The sequence below is a fragment of the Vipera berus genome, assembly GCF_964194415.1.
Source record: "Vipera berus genome assembly, chromosome: Z".
Classification (NCBI taxonomy): domain Eukaryota; kingdom Metazoa; phylum Chordata; class Lepidosauria; order Squamata; family Viperidae; genus Vipera; species Vipera berus.
The window spans coordinates 71,467,677-71,486,576 of record NC_138205.1 but is presented as its reverse complement, the minus strand read 5'-3'; the positions used below and the strand labels follow the sequence as shown (position 1 = coordinate 71,486,576).

Sequence of the window (18,900 nt, the reverse complement as noted above, 5' to 3'; positions counted from 1 at the left end):
AGACCCACCTATTTGAATTAGCTGGTCTGGCCTGACGGGGGATTATGGGTTTTAAATTGTTGTTTTAGAATTGTACTATTGTTTTTAATTGGGCATTGATTTAATCTTTTTTAACTTTTGTATTGTTATTTATATGCCCTGTGAACCGCCCTGAGTCCCTAGGGAGAAGGGCGGTATACAAATTAAATAAAACTGAAACTGAAACTGAATTTGCTCTGAGTTGTGGCGCCCCCTTCTGGCTTGCTGAGTGGTGACTCTGGCGTATTCTCCGGCATCTCGTCTCCTTCTATCCTCCTCGATGAGTCTCCCTGTGAGGTAGGACAGATTTATGTCTTCCCTCCTGACCGCTTCGAGTGAAACAATGAAATTGCTCCAACTCCTGTCCAGGGAAGCAAAAATGATCGCGACCATGTTCGCATCAGTTACTGGGAAATTTCTGGACATCAATTCTGCCCTGAGTGCCTTTAATTTTGCAAGATGTTCAGGCATGCTGGCACCAAACCTTAGTCTGGTTGTATAAAGCTCAGTTGTATGTCTGGTGATGGAACCAATGGTATCGCTGTTGAATAAATTGTATAATAGCTGCCAAACTTCATTAGCTCTGAGTCCTACTGGAATGCTGGAGAACAGGTTATTATCCAGAGAACTGAGCAGGGTCGAGTAAGCCTGCAAATGACGCCACTCTTCTCGAGGTCCCCATGGGGGAGGGGGTGGTTTCTGAACCATTTGTAGAGTCCCATTCTTTAAGAGATATACCTGTATATCTCTACTCCAACTGTTGTAATTCTCCCCCCCCAGTTGCAGCTTTTTAAAGTCGCTCGGAAGATTTGCTGTTGGAAAAAAGTCCCTCTCAGATCCATTTGCATAAATCTCAGAAATGTCCATCGACATAAAAGGGAAAGGGAAAGGAATCCCTCTAGTGGTCGAGGAGGGAATTTTTTCTTGATTATTTAGTAACTCCAAATGGGCGTGCCCGGAAACCATGTGATCCGGGGGAGGGCGTTGTTCAGGATTTTTCCCTTCTTCCCATGAGGCATTGGGGGGGCGGAGCCCAGATTTGCCGGTTTGCAGTTGCTGCAATGATTCCTTCTGAGAATTGCAAGCACATGGATTTTCAGCATTGCCTGGTTTGCCTTGAGAAGCCCATCGCTGGTCCTGAAGACCTGAAGAGAAGGTGGGAGGCCGCAGGGGTTGATCATTGGGAGGCTCCAGGCTGGACCCCCCCCGGCAGTTGGGCCCTGGGGAGAGGATAGGAGGCCTGGGAGGGGGGCTGGGCACCCCCAATGCTGGGGCCGCTGTCTTGCTGGCCTCTAGGGCTGTAGTAAGGGCTTGTATGGCTGTCTCAAGAACTGTTGTAACAGTTTTGGCTGGACAGACCTCATTGCCATCATAGGATTTTAGGCTTTGTGGTGGGGAGGACCCAGGAATTTGCATGCTATTTTGGCCGGATGCCAGGGATTGCATGCTATTTCTGCTGGATGCCAGGGATTGCATGCTATTTCGGCTGGATGCCAGGGATTGCTGGCTTTCCAGGCTTAAAAGAGGCTTGTCTTTGTTAGACCGTGTGGGGTTACTGGGGGCCGCCATCTTGTTTCCTGTGCCAGACCATGTGGGCAGAGCCATCTTGTTTCCGCTTGCCCCAGGAAGCTGTAGCTCACAGCTGGGCAGGGGGGTTCGCGCCAAAAGCCCTGGGGTCCCGGGGTCACTAAGGGTGGCGGGCGCCATATTTGGAGGCCTCGTGGTCGCTAGGGAAGGACTCACCAGGGGTTCTGAGGCTTTCTGAGCTGTTTCCTGGGCTGTCTTCCCCCTCCCCTGCATTGCAAAGATCTTTACAAGCAGCTCTTCACGTTCCTGTGCAGTCAGCTTACTCACGCGGCTTTTGGCTTCAGCCAGGTCCGTCTCTGCAGCATCTGAGCAATCTTGGGCAGTCTGCAAGCCTTCTATGTTTTCCTCTGTGGCGTTCAGGGGTAGAAAGGCATGCAGGGCACTCCCAGATGCTCTGCTGGATCCTCTGACGGGGTGGAGGTCATCTGTGCTCTCACCTGCAGCGGAGATTGCTTCAGGGACTGAAGGCTTGGATGTAGGCAGGGATGCCGTCTTTGATCGATGACTTCTGGTCACGATGGGAGTGGTCCTGCCATCTGTTATAAATGGATTTGAGCTGGATCTTCCAGACATCTTGTTGGACTTGCTTGGAAGCGTTCCATTAAACCATCCTCTGTTACCAACTTGTGAGGTGATCTCACGATGGATCGTTAAAGGTGCTTCCAAGTAAAAGCATCACGCAGAGATGCAATCATATTAGCTTTATTCAATGATAGATCAAAGAGAAAGAAATACTTGGCATGAAAGCATTCATGCCTGCATGTGAGAGAGAAATAAAATAAAAGCAAGCTAGCATTACATAACTAAAACAGAAGAAGAACTAGGAGCTAGGAGTAGAGGTAGAACTGGAAGGAGAACAAAGAGCAGCCCCTCGTGCAGAGGTATTTATGGGGGGTCTTGGTCCCTCCCTGACCATAAAACTCTCTCGCCAATGGGGCTGTCGGGTCTGAGACCCTTGGCTCATCAGTGGAAGCCAAGAAGCCTCTTTGCTCCCATCTGATGACCTTTTTGGGGAACTGCCAATGGCTGGCACAAAACATCTAACACAATCAGTGCAGCATTCTCACAGCTACGTGGTCAATGTTTTGAGTGCTTGGCATTTGGCATGAATTTATGATGGTTGCAGTATCTTCATGTGAATGCCATTTGTGACCTTTCCAGCCGGCTGCTACAAGCAAAGTCAATGAGGGAAATCAGGTTCACTTAATGACTACATGATTGTCTTAACAAACACAATGCTTAGCAACTGTGACAAAAAAGTCTAAAATTGGGTATGACTTACTTAACCACCTTGCTTAACAATAGAAATTCTGGTCTCAGTTGTGCTCATAAGTTGAGGACTACCTGTATTATTGTTGCAATTTTAGCATTAAAACTGCACATTTTAGAGCTTTTATTGAAAAACATTAAAAGTATGGAACTTAAAGAATCCTGTACTAGTTTCTCTGAAATTTGATGTATTTTATTACCACATCCAATTCCAGAATTTATTCCTTTATTTCTGAAGATAAATATTATAGCCATCTGTGTTTTCCCTACGTTAGTGTATGAAAGAAAGGCCAAATTCTATTCTGGATTTTGGAATCAAGCCACATTGAGCTACTTTTGAAGCAATCCAAATTACATCAGGCAGTTTCCAAAGTTCCAGATCAATACAGATAAAAAAGGTTTTATAGAATAAACCATAGTTAAAAACAATAAAAACCTTAGTCAATAGGAACTGTTCTTTGGCTCCTTCCAGGTTCTAGGCAAGATTCATATAGAAAAAAAATGGCTATTTAGATTTTTATTTTGAGTGATCTGCAGTTAATACTCTAAGAAAATATGGCAGTTTATTCTGTGATAGTTTGGGTCAAATCAGATTGGATTTCATTAAAAAAGTTTAATGAAAAATAGTTTACATTTACAGAAGCCAGCTTAATGTTTCTTGAACAAGGTGCCCTCTTCTATGTGCTTGAAAATTTATCACTAATTATTTTTTTTTATTGAAAAGTTTTATCATACATTTTGTCTTTAACAAACCCCCCTACCCCTCCCCTATCCCTCCCTCCTTACCCCTCCCCCCTCCCCCCCCCCGACTTCCCAGAGCTAAGTACAAGGTATAAAAAACAAAAAAAAAGAATCATAAACAACCATATGCTAACAACCATAAACTCTAAAATCTATCACTCTCTAGCTCATATAGGATAACTACAAACACTATTAATATAAAATATATAAAAAAAGAGAAAGAAAAAAAAAGAGAAAAGAAGGAAAGACTTATTCAAATGCTACATGAAACTTTTTAGTCCCATATTTGTTCTGGATTTATCACTAATTATGTATGCCATCTGTTATAGCTTCGGTTCTTTAGGCATTAAGCGAGACGAAGTGTTGAAACAGAAAACAAGTTTATTAACTCAGAACAGAAGCAGCCTTAATGGCTGCTGTGCAGCTATTTATATGGTTAGCCTCTAGGCAGTGACCAATAGGTTTAAAGTAACAGTTTCCCACCCCAAAGCTAATTATCAGCCTGGAGTCAGCAAGTCTGGCTTTCAGTAACAGCAACTGTTACATAACAGAGAATTCTAGGTCAGACATTAAGCAAGTGATCAGACATTAAGCAAGTGATTTAAAACAGTTATGGCCAATACATTACACCCCTTCCCCCTAGAAAGCTCAAACTCTCAATTGTTTGACATAATCTGGCAGATATTTAGGTGGCTTTCTTCACCGTTCAGAATGTCTAAGGGTTGCAGGGATCTCCCGGTCTACCTGCTTGCCTGCCAGGCTGGATAGACCAGGGTTCAATGGAGTCGGATTGACTCTAGTCCCTTTGACTGGCCAGTCCTGGTCGACCCAAACCAAAATCCAACTATACAGCAAAGTCTGCAGGGCTGTGTCTCAGCACAGTTTGCCTGTCCTGATCAGTGGATACAGTCTGTGTGTCCAGAGGAGACTCTTCTATGGCCAGCCCCCCGTCTCCTTGAGCAAGAGTTCTGTCAGTGTGTGCAAGCTGCTCTGTTGGACTGCTGTCATGCGGGCCCTGTTTTTTGGCCCTCTTGGGAGTCCTGAGCCAGCGACTGTTCCGCTATCCACCGATGCAACTGGTCAATGTGGCAGCAAATGACTCGCCCATCTTCCAGGACCACCTTGTAGGAGTGCTCCTGACATCTTAACAACCACTGCTGCCACCCCCTTGCCCATAATTCTGGGTCCAAACCCAGTCACCCACTTGTAAGCATCTTGGTGCCTTTGGTTGTGCAGTGTCTGAGGCGACTCTGTCGGGGTGTAGCCTGTCCAGTTTGGTGATCAAGCGTCAACCCCATCGGAGCTTGGCTGGGCTCCTGCCCATGGCAGTGCAGGGCGTTGTGCACTGGCAGAGAAGGAAATTGGCCAGTCTGTGGTGCCAATCCCCTGTGCCAATCCATTTCAGGGATTCCTTGGTTGTGCGGACCATGCGTTCTGCTTGACCGTTCAGTGCCAGGTGAAAGGGAGCTGACATGGCATGCCTTATGAGATTTGCCCTGAGAAAGGCCTGGAATTCTGAAGTGGTGAACTGAGCCCCATTGTCTGAGACTAAGATGCCTGGAAGCCCATGTGTTGCAAATATTCTATGCAGTTCCTGGATGGTCCTGGCAGTAGTCATAGTGGGAACTGGAGCAACTTCTAACCATTTTGAGTGGCTATCAACCACTATTAAAAGCAGCTGTCCCTGAAAGGGCCTGGCAAAATCGATGTGGATTCTTTACCACGGTGTGTGAGTGTCCTCCCATCAGTGGACAGGGGCCTGCGGTATCTCTGGTCTGGATTGTTGGCAAGTGTAGCAAACATGTACTTGGGCCTCGATAACTTTATCTAGCCCTGGCCACCAAAGGTAGCTCCTTGCCAGTGCCTTCATCCAGACTATTCCCAGATGGCCTTCATACAGAGACTCAAGAACTCTGGGCCTTAAAGAGCTGGGACTATGATCCTACTTCCTCAAAGAATACATCTTTTATGAGCTGAAAGCTCATCTTTCCTCATGAAGAAACTCTGAAATTCTGGCCCTGGACATTTGTCCAACCATCCTGTGTGTACCAAATTTAACATGTGGCTAAGTGTTTTGTCAGCTGCTGTCTCTCCAGCATGGAGAGGAGACTGGCAAATCCTGTATAGTCAGGATGCGTGCAGCCGGAGCTGGATCTGGCTCCACGTTTGGCAGGGGCAATCTGCTAAGGCCATCTGCATGGCCCATTTCTTTGCCCGGTTTGTAGCTGTAGGCTGAAAGGAATAGAGATCACCTCAGCATTCGAGGAGACAGAATCTAAGGTTTCTGCTTGTTCATAGTGAACAACCCTAGAAGTGGCTTGTGGTCCATAAAGACCATGAAGTGGCGGCCATACAAATAGTCATGGAACTTTTTAACTCTGGCTACAATGGCCAAGGCCTCCTTGTCAATCTGCACATAATTGCGCTCTGCAGATGACAGGGTCCTCGAATAGTAGGTGATGGGAGACTGTTTCCCATCAGCTGACAAATGGCTCAACACAGCCCCAATCCCATATGGTTATGCATCACATGTGATGCAGCCTGGCAGCTTCTCGTTAAAATGAGTGAGTACAGAGTTTGAGGACAGCAGTGATTTGACTGCTTGGAAACTTATTTCGTGGAAGGTCCACTGCCAATGAGCCTTTTTATCTAAGAGCTGATGTAATGTCTCTGCCACTGTGGCCTTATGTGGGAGGAATGCATTATAAAAATTAAGAAGACCCAAGAAGGCTTGAAACTCTCCCTTGGACTTTGGACTTGGGGCCTGCTGAATTGCTTTCAGCTTTGAGTCCGCCGGATGAATGCCATCAGCATCCATGTGGAACCCCAGGAACTCAGTTGACTCTACTCCAATCTTGCACTTTTCTTTTTTTAATTTAAGTCCTGCTGAGCAGAACCGCTGAAGGATGGCTCTAAGCCGTTCAGCCAGTACCTCTACAGATTCCCCTGCAATGAGTACACCATCGAAGTAGGGGCATACCCCTGGAATGCCCTTGAGCGTGCGATCCATTACTCCTGGAAAATTCCTGGGGCTACGCTCACCCCAAACTGTAGGTGCTTGACCTTGAAGTCCCCCCGATGGGTGACAATGGTTTGGGTGGCTGCCGTGGCCTCGTCCACTGGCAGCTGTTGGTAGGCCTGCACCAAATCAAATTTGGCAAACATGTGGCCTCCTTGCAATAACGCCAAAATATGGCTGACAACTGGCACCTGGTACACATGCTGTTGAAGTGCCTGGTTAATGGTACACTTATAGTCAGCACATATGCGTACTTCTCCATTGTTCTTAAGTCGTGTTACTATGGGGGTCTCCCACACCCCACTGTCTACAGGCTGCAATACCCCCTGACTGACCAGCTTGTCCAGCTCTGTGTCAATTTTGGGTTTTAAAGTGAAAGGCACTCGACGAGGCTTGATCCATATTGGCGTTACCAGGGAATCAAGCTTAAAGGCTATCGGAGGATCCTTGTACTCCTCTAGGCCTGAAGTGAAAACATCTGTGAACTCTTGGCAGACTGAAGACAAGTCTGCTGCTTGTGTTCAGTGAATGCCAGTTACTTGAATGCCCAATGCATCAAACCAATCAAGCCCTATGAGACTCGTGCATTGGCCTTCCACCACTACAAGATCTAGTGGGTCTGCAAACCCCTTGAAATTCACCAGAAGTGTGGCTTCGCCCTTGACCCATCTGTTGCTGCAGTTGCAAATGTGTCTCAATGTCCCTATGGAGATGATGGACATGTCTGAGCCTGTGTCCAGTTCCATTTTGCATGGAACTTCCTGAAGCTTGACCTGGTGGTCTCCAGCATGTCTTGCTGGCAGACCAAGGGGGAGGGGAATGTAGTCCCTGCTAGGCTCTGTGCTGGCTTCACCTCCTAGTGATTTCAGACTCTTACGATGAAGCAGCACATCCCATTCTTGTCACCACTGTTATATCTTCAGTTCTTTAGGCATTAAGCGAGATGAAATGTTGAAACAGCAAACAAGTTTATTAACTCAGAACAGAAGCAGCCCTAATTGCTGCTGTGTCACTATTTATACGGTTAGCCTCTAGGCAGCGATCAATAGGTTTAAAGTAACAGTTTCCTGCCCCAAACCTAATTATCAGCTGGAGACAGCAAGTCTGGCTTTCAGTAACAGCAACCATTACATAACAGAGAAATCTAGGTCAGACATTAAGCAAGTGATCAGACATTAAGCAAGTGATTTAAAATAGTTATGGTTACCGAAAGGTAATGGAGAAAAATACACCCAATTGAATGCAGAATTCCAGAGAATAGCTAGAAGAGATAAGAATACCTTCTTAAATGAACAGTACAAAGAAATAGAAGAAAACAATAGAATAGGGAGGACTAGAGATCTCTTCAAGAAAATTAGAGAGATGAAGGGAACGTTTCATGCAAAAATGGGCATGATAAAGGACCAAAATGGCAGGGACCTAACAGAGGCAGAAGAGATTAAGAAGAGGTGGCAAAATTACACAGAAGAATGAGCTTAACGTCCCAGATAACCACGATGAGGTGGTCATTGACCTCAAGCTAGGCATCCTAGAATGTGAAGTGAAATGGGCCTTAGGAAAGCTGAGCAACAACAAAGCTAGTGGAGGTGACAGTATTCCAGCTGAGCTACTCAAAATCTTAAAAGACAATGCAATAAAAGTGCTACACTCAATTTGCCAGCAAATTTAGAAAACTCAACAGTGGCCACAGGATTGGAAAAGATCAGTTTACATTCCAATTCCAAAGAAAGGCAGTGCCAAGGAATGTTCAAACTATCGCACCATTGTACTCATTTCACATGCTAGTAAAGTTATGCTTAAAATCCTGCAAGCTAGACTCCAGCAGTATGTGGATTAAGAACTACCAGAAGTACAGGCAGGATTTCAAAGAGGCAAAGGAACTAGAGATCAAATTGCCAACATATGCTGTATCATGGAGAAAGCTAGGGAGTTCCAGAAAGACATCTACTTCTGTTTCATTGACTATACTAAAGCATTTGATTGTGTGGATCACAACAAATTGTGGCAAGTTCTTAAAGAGATGGGAGTACCAGACCATCTTATTTGTCTCTTGAGAAACCTATATGCAGGTCAAGAAGCAACAGTGAGAACTGGACACAGAACCACTGATTAGTTCAAAATTGGGAAAGGAGTCTGGCAAGGCTGTATACTGTCATGCTGCCTGTTTAACTTATATGCAGAGCACATCATGAGAAAGGCAGGGCTAGATGAATCAAAAGTTGGAATTAAGATTGCCGGGAGAAATATCAACAACCTAAAATATGCAGATTATACCACTCTAATGGCAGAAAGTGAAGAGGAACTAAAGAGTCTCTTGTTGCGAGTGAAGGAGAGTGCAAAAGTTGGGTTGAAATTAAATATTAAAAAAACCAAGATCATGGCATCTGGCCCTCTCAATTCCTGGCAAATAGATGGGGAAGAAATGGAGGTAGTGGCAGAATTTATTTTCCTGGGCTCCAAGATCACCGCAGATGGGGAATGCAGCCAAGAAATTAAAAGACGCTTGCTCCTGGGGAGGAAAGCCATGGCAAATCTAGACAGCACACTAAAAAGCAGAGACATCACCCTGCCCAACAAAAGTGCGTATAGTCAAGGCTATGGTCTTCCCAGTTGCAATGTATGGCTGTGAAAGTTGGACCATAAGAAAGGCTGAGCGCCAAAGAATTGAAGCCTTTGAACTATGGTGCTGGAGAAGACTCCTGCGAGTCCCTTGGACTGCAAGGCAATCAAACCGGTCAGTCCTAGAGGAGATCAACCCTGACTGCTCTTCAGAAGGTCAGATCCTGAAGTTGAAACTCAAATACTTTGGCCACCTAATAAGAAGCAAGGACTCACTGGAGAAGAGCTTAATGCTGGGAAAGGTTAAGGGCAAGAGAAGAAGGGGATGACAGAGAATGAGGTGGCTGGATGGAGTCACTGAAGCAGTAGGTGTGAGCTTAAATGGACTCCAGAAGATGGTAAAGGACAGGAAGGCCTGAAGGAATGTTGTCCATGGGGTCACGATGTGTCGGACACGACTGCGCAACTAACAACAACCCAATTCCAGCAACTGTTCCTTATATGTTTTAGCCTCCAGTCCCCTAATCATCTTTGTTTCTCTTCTCTGTACTCTTTCTAGAGTCTCAACATTTTTTTTACCACCTATACTATACCTGTGCATTTGGTTTTTCTTGCCTAAATGTAGAACCTTACTTTTTTCACCCCTGAATTTCATTTTGTTAGATAGCGCCATGTTCAAGTCTGTCCAGATCGTCCTGTATCTTAAGCCTATCTTCTGGAGTGTTGGCTATGATGATCATTGAAATTTATTCTATAACCAGTGAAGAAGAGACTGATAAATTCAATTTGAAGTTGACAAACATACAAGCAACATGCATTATTGGAGACTAGAATGCCAACGTTGGAAATATTAAGGAAAACACAGTTATACTATATGGTCTACGAAACAGAAATGCAGCAGAATAACATATTAATTCTGATAATTAATTTGGTAACTTCATTACTAACCCAATCTTCCAACAACCGATGCCTATTTACATAGGTATTCCAGATAGAATACACAGAAATAAATTTGACTTTATTATTAGTGCAAGGAAGCTGAGTTGTAACTGCAAAATATGACCAGAGATCTACTGTAGAACAGATCATAAATTGCTCATTTGCAAGTTAAAAATTAAGATAAAGCAGAAGAAAAAAACCAATCAGTTTCCATCATGTGATCTTGTGTATATAACCACAATTTTCAATAAGAACTTTGGAATTTATTTGAAGATGTTAAGAATGAATGTGAAAAGTGATTGCTGAAGACCAATAAATAGAAGAAATTATGTCAGAACAATTGGTGGAAACTTGAAAAGAAAAGCCAAGAAAGATGAAGACCTCAGACAGGAATTCAACAGAGGACTTCTGCCTTGGCAGGGGATTGGACTAGAAGACCTCCAAGGTCCCATCAGCCCTATGATTCTGTGACAACCTAGAATGAAACAATCCATAATTCTCACTGGATGTAAAAGTGACCAAGGACAAATTATTATATTGTGGACATTATGCAACTTTCTATCTAGAGAAATTATAACGGTAGATGGACACAAGGAAAAGAAGAGGATGACCAGCAGGAAGATGGTTGCATGTAATTATAGGAATGATAAACATACTATTGGAAAATCTGAAGGGTTAGATTGTGAACATATAGTCCTGGAGAAAATATGTCAATCACAATTTTGTGGCACAATCATAGTTTGTGGCACCTAATCAATCAATCAATAACTGCGGATGGATAAAATTTCAAGTTGAAATTGTGCTTATCACACCTTTGGAGGAACTGAAATCAATGGCTTCCTTAAATAATAAGATATGAAATTACAATTCTCAAAGCAATTTCAACTCTGGCATTTATCAGTCATTAATTTCAGCATCCTGATATTTAGATTAAGTTAAAGACACAAAATCAGATGAGAATTTCAACATTATGAATGAAATTATCTTCATATTCACTTGGGTATCATTGACTTTTTTGAAATTTGCAAGTATAAATATGCATTTGTTCATTTGTTTAGATTTAATTCATTGTGTTTCTTTCAAGATATTTAATTATGATTCTAAGCTAAAATTAGTACAATAATTGGGTTTCTCATTTTTAATTGTAATATGATAGCTCCTCAAGTTGGAATCTCATATTTTTAATATTGCTTTTACGATCATCACTTTGTTCAATACTTATCAGATTACAATCACCTTTCAGCACAACTTGACTGTCCAAGTATTCTAATGGCAGGTGTTTTACCACTACATTTTTCTTAAGAATGAATAACAGGTATGACTAGTGAGTCTCTATATGCAAATTAACAACTTTCCTGCTTGAATATGAACATTGCTGAATAAATTAACGCATATTTACATGACATACAGTACTTCAATACGTGGCAGCTGTAAAACGTACTAGACTAGAGCATGAGAAAAAAAAATCTGTAGAACTTGGGCAGTTATTGTCTTTCAAAAATAATGGAATTTTAAAAGCATAATCCAAATACAATTCTTGTCCATATGCTTCAAAATCTAAAAAATATTGTAAAAATTCTCAATCCTCCTTCAATTATAGTGGAAAATTACTCAAAATATATTTAAAATGAAATACTTTCACCTACTTAAATCAGTTGGATTTAAAATTAGCATGCAAACAGATTGGGCACCAAATTAATGTAAAACTTTCTGTCACTTCTGAATTCTAATTCTTATTAAAATCTTTATCTTAATCTATTTTATTCTGAGATACAGCCTAATTCATTTGATAGTATGCATATGATACCATGTACATTTAGAACCTTCAGGCAGTGCCTAGATGAGCTATTAATCTTACTTTAATTTTATATCTTTTAATATTGTGCACCACTGTACAGAACATGGTAGCTGTAAAACATCTGCAGCAAATGTAAACTATTTCTTCATATCTATTTGTGCCATGAGACTCACAGGAATTATTTTCTAATTTGTGGTTGTCACTTAAATATTTATTTGAAAATATTTAAAGATCCATAACACTTACAGATGAACATTGAGGTAAAATGCTGGTATTTCCATTTTACTAGTAAGAAACCGGAGTCAAGTGATTATGATTTTTAGCTGTGTGAATTTTAAAAAAGCTAGAATTAACTTCAATTTTAAGTTGCTATTTTGCAATTGTAGATGAGCACATAGTCTTGATTATCTTGAAAGATCAACTAAAATATAACAGTGGATGAATTTATATGCTAAACAGTAGTTATTTAGCTTTGGTTTAGCATGTGTGAGCCTTTATAATTGACTTTTTCATGAGTGCAGGTTTAGGAATTGACATGATCATCTCTTTGTGATTTGTTCATGATTAAACAAAGTATATTTATTTAACATATGAACTCAGTTACAGATGCCTTTCAAAAAAGGTTTCGGGCTTTATATTAAACTAAACATATCCTACCAACTGTGAATTTTTATATTATTATTATATATTATTTTTATAAATTATAAATTTTATAAATTATATTAATTTATATTAAATTTTTATATTAAACTAAACATATCCTACCAACTGTGAAAGGCTTTATTTCCTTTGTTTTGTTTTGGTGTTTTGTTTTGTTTTGAATTCCATCTGAGTGATAAAAGCTTGGATGACCGCCAAGTATGAATGTAAGGTAACATTTAGAATTTAGAAATGGCTATTGTTGTTTATAACTTTGTGAGGAATCCTTTGTAACTCCAGCTTCATTTTTTTAAATCCCTTATAGCTACCTCATCCCTGAATTCCCAACTCCAGCAGCTCCAGCAGCTCCAACAATTCCAGCAGCAGCAGCAACAGCAGCAGCAGCAGCAGCAGCAGCAGAGCCAAATTAGCCAGCAAGGACAGGGACAAGCTAGTCAATCCCAGCAGCAACCAACACAGCCACAACTGCCTCAACAGCAACAGCACCCTCCACCTCCACCACCACCACCACCACCACCACCACCACCACCACCACAGCAACAGTCTCAGAATCATAATCCACCAGCTCCAGCTCATCAAACTTCAAGTTCCCCAACAAAGACCAACCTACCTCCAGTTCATGGTCTTCCCTCTTCTCTCACATCCTCAAACCCCCTTCAGGTAAAGTGCTAAATGATCTGCTTGTTGTCTATAATCTTATCCAGCATTGTCTTTTATTTGAATGGTTTCTACCACTTTTCAATTGTGATAGTGAATAGTTTCTACCACTTTTTAGTGTGGTCTGATTTTATTTTACATAATGTAAGCATTATGGTCAGCATATTATGGCCAAAGCTCTGGATTATTCATTTTTTTCTTAAATGAGTGACTGGCATGACAACTCTTATTTTACCATCTTTAGCATTTCCAAAGTTTTCAGATGTTTATATGCTTCCCATGCACATATACATACATTCATATTTTGACTTCACAATAACCTTTGGATTCAGATTTTCATCCCAGTATATTCCACATTTGAAGTGCGGATGGTGCTAGTGTTTCTCTACTATAGATGGAATGTGGAACTGGAGAAAGAAAAGGAGAGCTATTTTCAGCCCAGGAACTACTGGTTTTTATTCATCTGTTTCGTATTAACCTGTCCTTCCTTCAGAGGGCCAAGAGTAGAAATTATGATTTCCTTCCCCTGTCATTCCAATTATATATTCACAATGGACTTAATGTGGACTGTTGTAATGAATAAATTGATAGGTTGAAAAGTACACAGTAGCAATGAATATTCCACTGGTTAATTGTCCTCACTGTCAGGAAGTTTCTCCTTAATTGCAGGTTGCTTCTCTCTTTGATCAGTTTCCAACCATTGTTTCTTGTCCTGCCCTCTGGTGCTTTGGTGAATAACGTGATCCCCTCCTCTTGGTGGCAGCTCCTCAAATACTGGAATACAGCTATCATGTCTCCCCTATTTCTTCTTTTCGTTAGACTAGCCAAACCCAAGTCCTGCAGCCATTCTTCGTATGTTTTGGTCCCCAAGCCTTTGATCATCTTAGTTGCTCTTCTCTGAATTTATTTGAAATGGTGACCAAAATTGGCTGCAGTATTCCAGGAGTGGTCTTACTGGGGTTTTATAAAGTAGTAATAATACCTCACATGATCTTGATTCTGTGCCTCGGTTTATACAACCCAGGATTGTATTAGCTTTTTGGCTGCTTCTGCACACTGCTGGCTCATGATTAAGTGATCATCCACTAGGATTCCAAGGTCCCTCTCACAGTTTCTGTTTTTAAGTCAGGTCTCACCCAATCTGTACTTCTACCTTTGATTTTCCCTGCCTAAATGTAAAACTTTCCTTTTCTCCACATTGAAACTCATTTTGTTGGGTATGGCCCATTGTTCAAGTTTGTCAAGATCTTTTTGGATCCTGAGTTTGTTTTTTGGGGGGTTGGCTACTTCTGTCAGTTTGGTGTCATCTGCAAATTTGATGAGTTCCCCTTCAATTCCCTCATCTAAGTCATTGATGAAGATAATTACCCGTTTCAATATTTTAAAAACAGATACATTGCCTGGAGAAGAGGAGAATAACAACTGAAAAACTCCTACCCCATATTTTACCAAATGTCTCCTTTATGTTCTCAATAAATAATTCCAATATAACGTATGATGGTCAAAAAGCCAAACAAGGTGGAAAAATATATTCCCTAAAACAGGAATACCTAAAAGGAAAGTTGTGACTGGATTATTTTTATCTTCCCAAAAATATTTGACTACAATTTCCTGAATTCCTGACTATTGTATTGGAGGGCATAAAAAACTCACAGATGCCTCTAATTCAGGTATGTCAAACTCTTGGCCTGCAGGCCAGATGCGTCATGCCGAAACCACACCCACCCCATTGCTGTCACATTTTATTTCCTTGGTGCCTTTGCATAGCTAAGTATATACTGTGAAGATAAGCACTAAGATCTTTTTTAATTGTCCATTTGGTGTCCATTTTTTAAAAATTAAACATATTATAGCATTATATAGAGTTATTCTTGTCAGGACCTCTTTTATAAAACCAGCATGAAATTTACCTTTTAAAAGGTAAACTCTCTTCCAAGTCAAGCTTGACTCTGGTGATTTCACAGACACATTTAGATTTCCTGGCAGCAACACAGACATGCTTCTATGATGTTGATTCAACTTCTCAGTCTAGACTACAACTCTGGTAGTCAGAGAGTTCCTAATGAAGAAAATCTGAACTCAGCTCATTTTAGCTTCCCAGGTTTGCCAGCTGTTAAAGACTATTAACTCTAAGCAATATGTTCAGATGTTGGACTAGGAATAAGGACACCTAGTGTGTCTCAACCCTACCAAAAGAGTTACTATTGTCGGAAAAATGAAGGAAGATCCCATGTTGTTTCCTGGACCTCTTGGAAGAAAAAGCAGAAGATAAACATAACAAATAAATGAAATAGGCCTAGGTAAATCAGCGCTTTTTGAAAAGTAATGTTTTGAAGGATTAAAAGGATGGTTGACCAAACTACAGCCCAAAATTACTGGTATTGGATTGACAACTCAGAAGCCAGGGCAATATTCCTCACCTACCAAATGTTGCCTGAGACCCTTCAGTTGCCAAAGAACACATTGTGTGAGTCTTAGTGTAGTATGTAGCAGATACCTGGCATTCTATTATAAGACTTCTAAGAGATGTTACTTTTTGAATTGTTTTTGACCATTGCTTTAACTTAAATATTGATTTGGTATTAAATTCATGATAATAATAGCCTCCAAGGTCAATGATCTTTATGAACTGAAACAAAGCATGATTGCCTTGAAGAATATTAAGGGAATAAAAATAAACTAAGGTAAAATTTGACAGGTTAAATTTCATTTCTGAATTCCTGATTTTTCATGTGGGTTTAACTTCTTACATTATTCAGGGACTGTCCAAGAGATATTGGTTTAGAACAATGCAACTGAGAAAGATAATTGTAAGTGCCAGAATTGTGAAAGGATGTTTATGTTTATTTCACAAGGGTCTGAAGGATAGCAATAATTATAATTAAAAATACATAGCTACTGCTATCATATCTCCAGATGGAAAATTAAATGAAAATGAATTTGTTATATATAGACAAGGCATTTGGCTTTTTTGGTTTATTTATACACTTATGATTGTGTATCATCTGACCCATCCACTGCGATAATCAAGTTTGCAGATGATACAACTGTGGTGGGTCTTATTACAGATGGGGATGAGACAGCATATAGGGCGGAGGTACAAAAACTATCCATATGCAGTAGTAACAACAACTTGCACCTAAACATCGGCAAGACGAAAGAGATGGTGTTAGACTTCCGGAGAAAAAAGGAGGAACCTGCCCCACTTTACATCGGGGAGGACTGTGTAGAGAGAGTTTCCTCCTTTAAATTTCTGGGAGTCTACCTCTGTGAAGATCTGACCTGGAAAGTTAACACAACCCAGGTGGCTAGAAAGGCCCAACAGAGGCTTCACTTTCTTAGGGTCTTGCGGAAGAACAGGGTAGAACAACAGCTAATGACCCTCTTTTACCGGTCTACTATAGAGAGCGTCCTCTCGTATGGTATTGTGGTTTGGTATGCTGGTCTGACAGCCACGGACAGGAAAGTAGTAGAGAGGGTAGTGAGCACAGCACAAGACATTGTGGGCTGTTCCCTGACACCACTGGATGACATTGCCAGGGCTCGTTGCCTTGGAAGAGTGAGGAAGATTCTCAGGGATGACTCACACCCTGGACGGTATCTCTTTACTCTCCTACCATCCGGTAGGAGATATAGGAATATAGCCAGCCGTACCAACAGGCTAAAAAATAGCTTTTATCCGTGGGCTGTTAGGCTTTTAAATGGGACATAATCTTATGCAGAATTGACTTGGGAGGCCGGTGTGTGGTGTAGTTGGTTCACATGGTGTGGTAGGATGGAGGGTTTGTTGTCACTGTGTGTTGGGGGGAGATAGCACGGGGGAAGCTCAGCTAATCTCAATGTACACATGTACTTTGACAATAAAGGATTATTATTATTATTATTATTATTATTATTATTATTATTATTATTATTATTATTATCATGAATATCTGTGTTGGACTAAAAGCTAATTCCTCAGAATGATTCTTGTCAGATTTCTCAATAATTAATCATATTGTGATTATATTAGGACTATGTATGCAATACACATGGGGCAGCTACTTTTCCAGATAGTTGTTATTGTAATTATTAATTTGCCAAATATGCATATCTCACAGAATTATTAGAGCATTATTCAGTGGTGGGATTCAAATATGTGAACAATTGGTTCTCTGTGTGGATGCCACTTCCAGAAGTCCATTCTGGGCTTGGGCAACAAAAAATTAGCTACCGATTCTGCCAAAGTGGTGCGAACCGACTGAATCCCACCACTGGTATTACTGATCTGGAGATTTTTCTGCTTTTTTTTTGCCTAATTGATTGCATTACTTTTCCCACTGATCATGAGAATACTTGATGATTATAGATTATTTCTGATATTTTCTCATATCCCATGCTTTTTCATCTCCCTATTATTTATCCTGTTCCCCTAACTGCCAAAACTGTAAGATGCCAGTTCTGCTGATCAGGAAAAAGTGACTAGCATGATTAATGCAATCTGAAGAAAGGAAAGAGTGACAGCAGCCTTTGCATTTAGGCTGTGTAATATCAGTATTAAGATTATTAGATAACAAGTTCAACCAATATATAGGGGATAACATATTATTATTATTTTAAAAGTTATTTATATATATAACATTTATATATAACATTTAACTGGATAGTTTTCAAATAGTGTGTTTTGAAACAATAGATTGTATACAAATTGTTTAATAATAATAATAATTGTAATGTATTGGGCTTTGTCTTGCTTAGGAATATCACGTGGGGTTAATTGCTGGAAAGTTGCTCAAGCAGGGAAGCTGGCTAACGGCTCCCAGCTCCTCAGACAACCTGTCTCCAGCGGCACCATTGGCTGCTTCTATAGCAGCAATAGGTTGCTTTAACCTTATTGGCCGCCGCCTAGAGCCCAGGGTATAAATTGCTGCATTTGCAGCCCTGTTTCTCAGTTTAGCTCCTGCAACCAAATAAAGAATGATTCTTGCTGAACTCACTCTCCTCGTCTCGTCAATCAAGCAACAAATCCAGTATCTAACACTGGTGATGAAGGTGAATCCTGCTCCTCCAACTGAGCTGAAGAGTCACACTAGAGGAGAGGCCGAATACGCCTGGTGGGAAAAGCAATTCCTCCCCTACGGTCAGCCTAGCACAGCCACACTAGCGACCACACACCCAGAGAACCAGTCCCTGGGCAACAGAGGAGCAGGACAAGAAGACAACAAGCCCCAGCTGTGAAGACCAGCAGAAAAGGCAAAGGTCGGAAAGCTGGAAGAATTCGATATAGCTCACCTGGAAAGATGGTCTTCATATCTATCCAGGGTTGAGAACTATCTATGCGTGAATCAAGTTGCCGAGGATGGCCTGAATGCCACTATGCTCCTGTGTGTGTGTGTGGCTCAGCCATGTTCTACATCGTGGAGAACTTGTCCGCACCAACACCATTGAAGTCCATAACGTTCACGGACTTGGAGAAATGGCTCGGAGATCACTTCCAGCCCAAGCTGTCAGGAATTGCTTGGCACCATGCATTTGAACAGAGGGTTCAGCAACCAAGTGAAACAGCATCTAAATTCATCACGGCATTGAGGCAGGCTGTACGCCTGTGCCAGTTCTCCGACGTCGAGGAGAGGCTATGAGACTGGCTTGTCTGTGGTCTCCGGAATCAAGAGTT

The 18,900-nt window shown here is 41.4% G+C and overlaps 1 protein-coding gene across 1 annotated transcript in view; it reads left to right on the top strand.

The window, feature by feature from the left end:
- Positions 1 to 18,900, top strand: part of POU6F2 (POU class 6 homeobox 2) — a gene marked incomplete at its 5' end in the record, with an annotated part of 423,583 nt that overhangs the window by 286,248 nt on the left and 118,435 nt on the right. Inside the window, one exon of the mRNA XM_081345451.1 lies at positions 12,895 to 13,250. Coding sequence (XP_081201577.1) covers positions 12,895 to 13,250 — 356 coding nt within the window. The remainder of the gene's footprint in view (positions 1 to 12,894; positions 13,251 to 18,900) is intronic.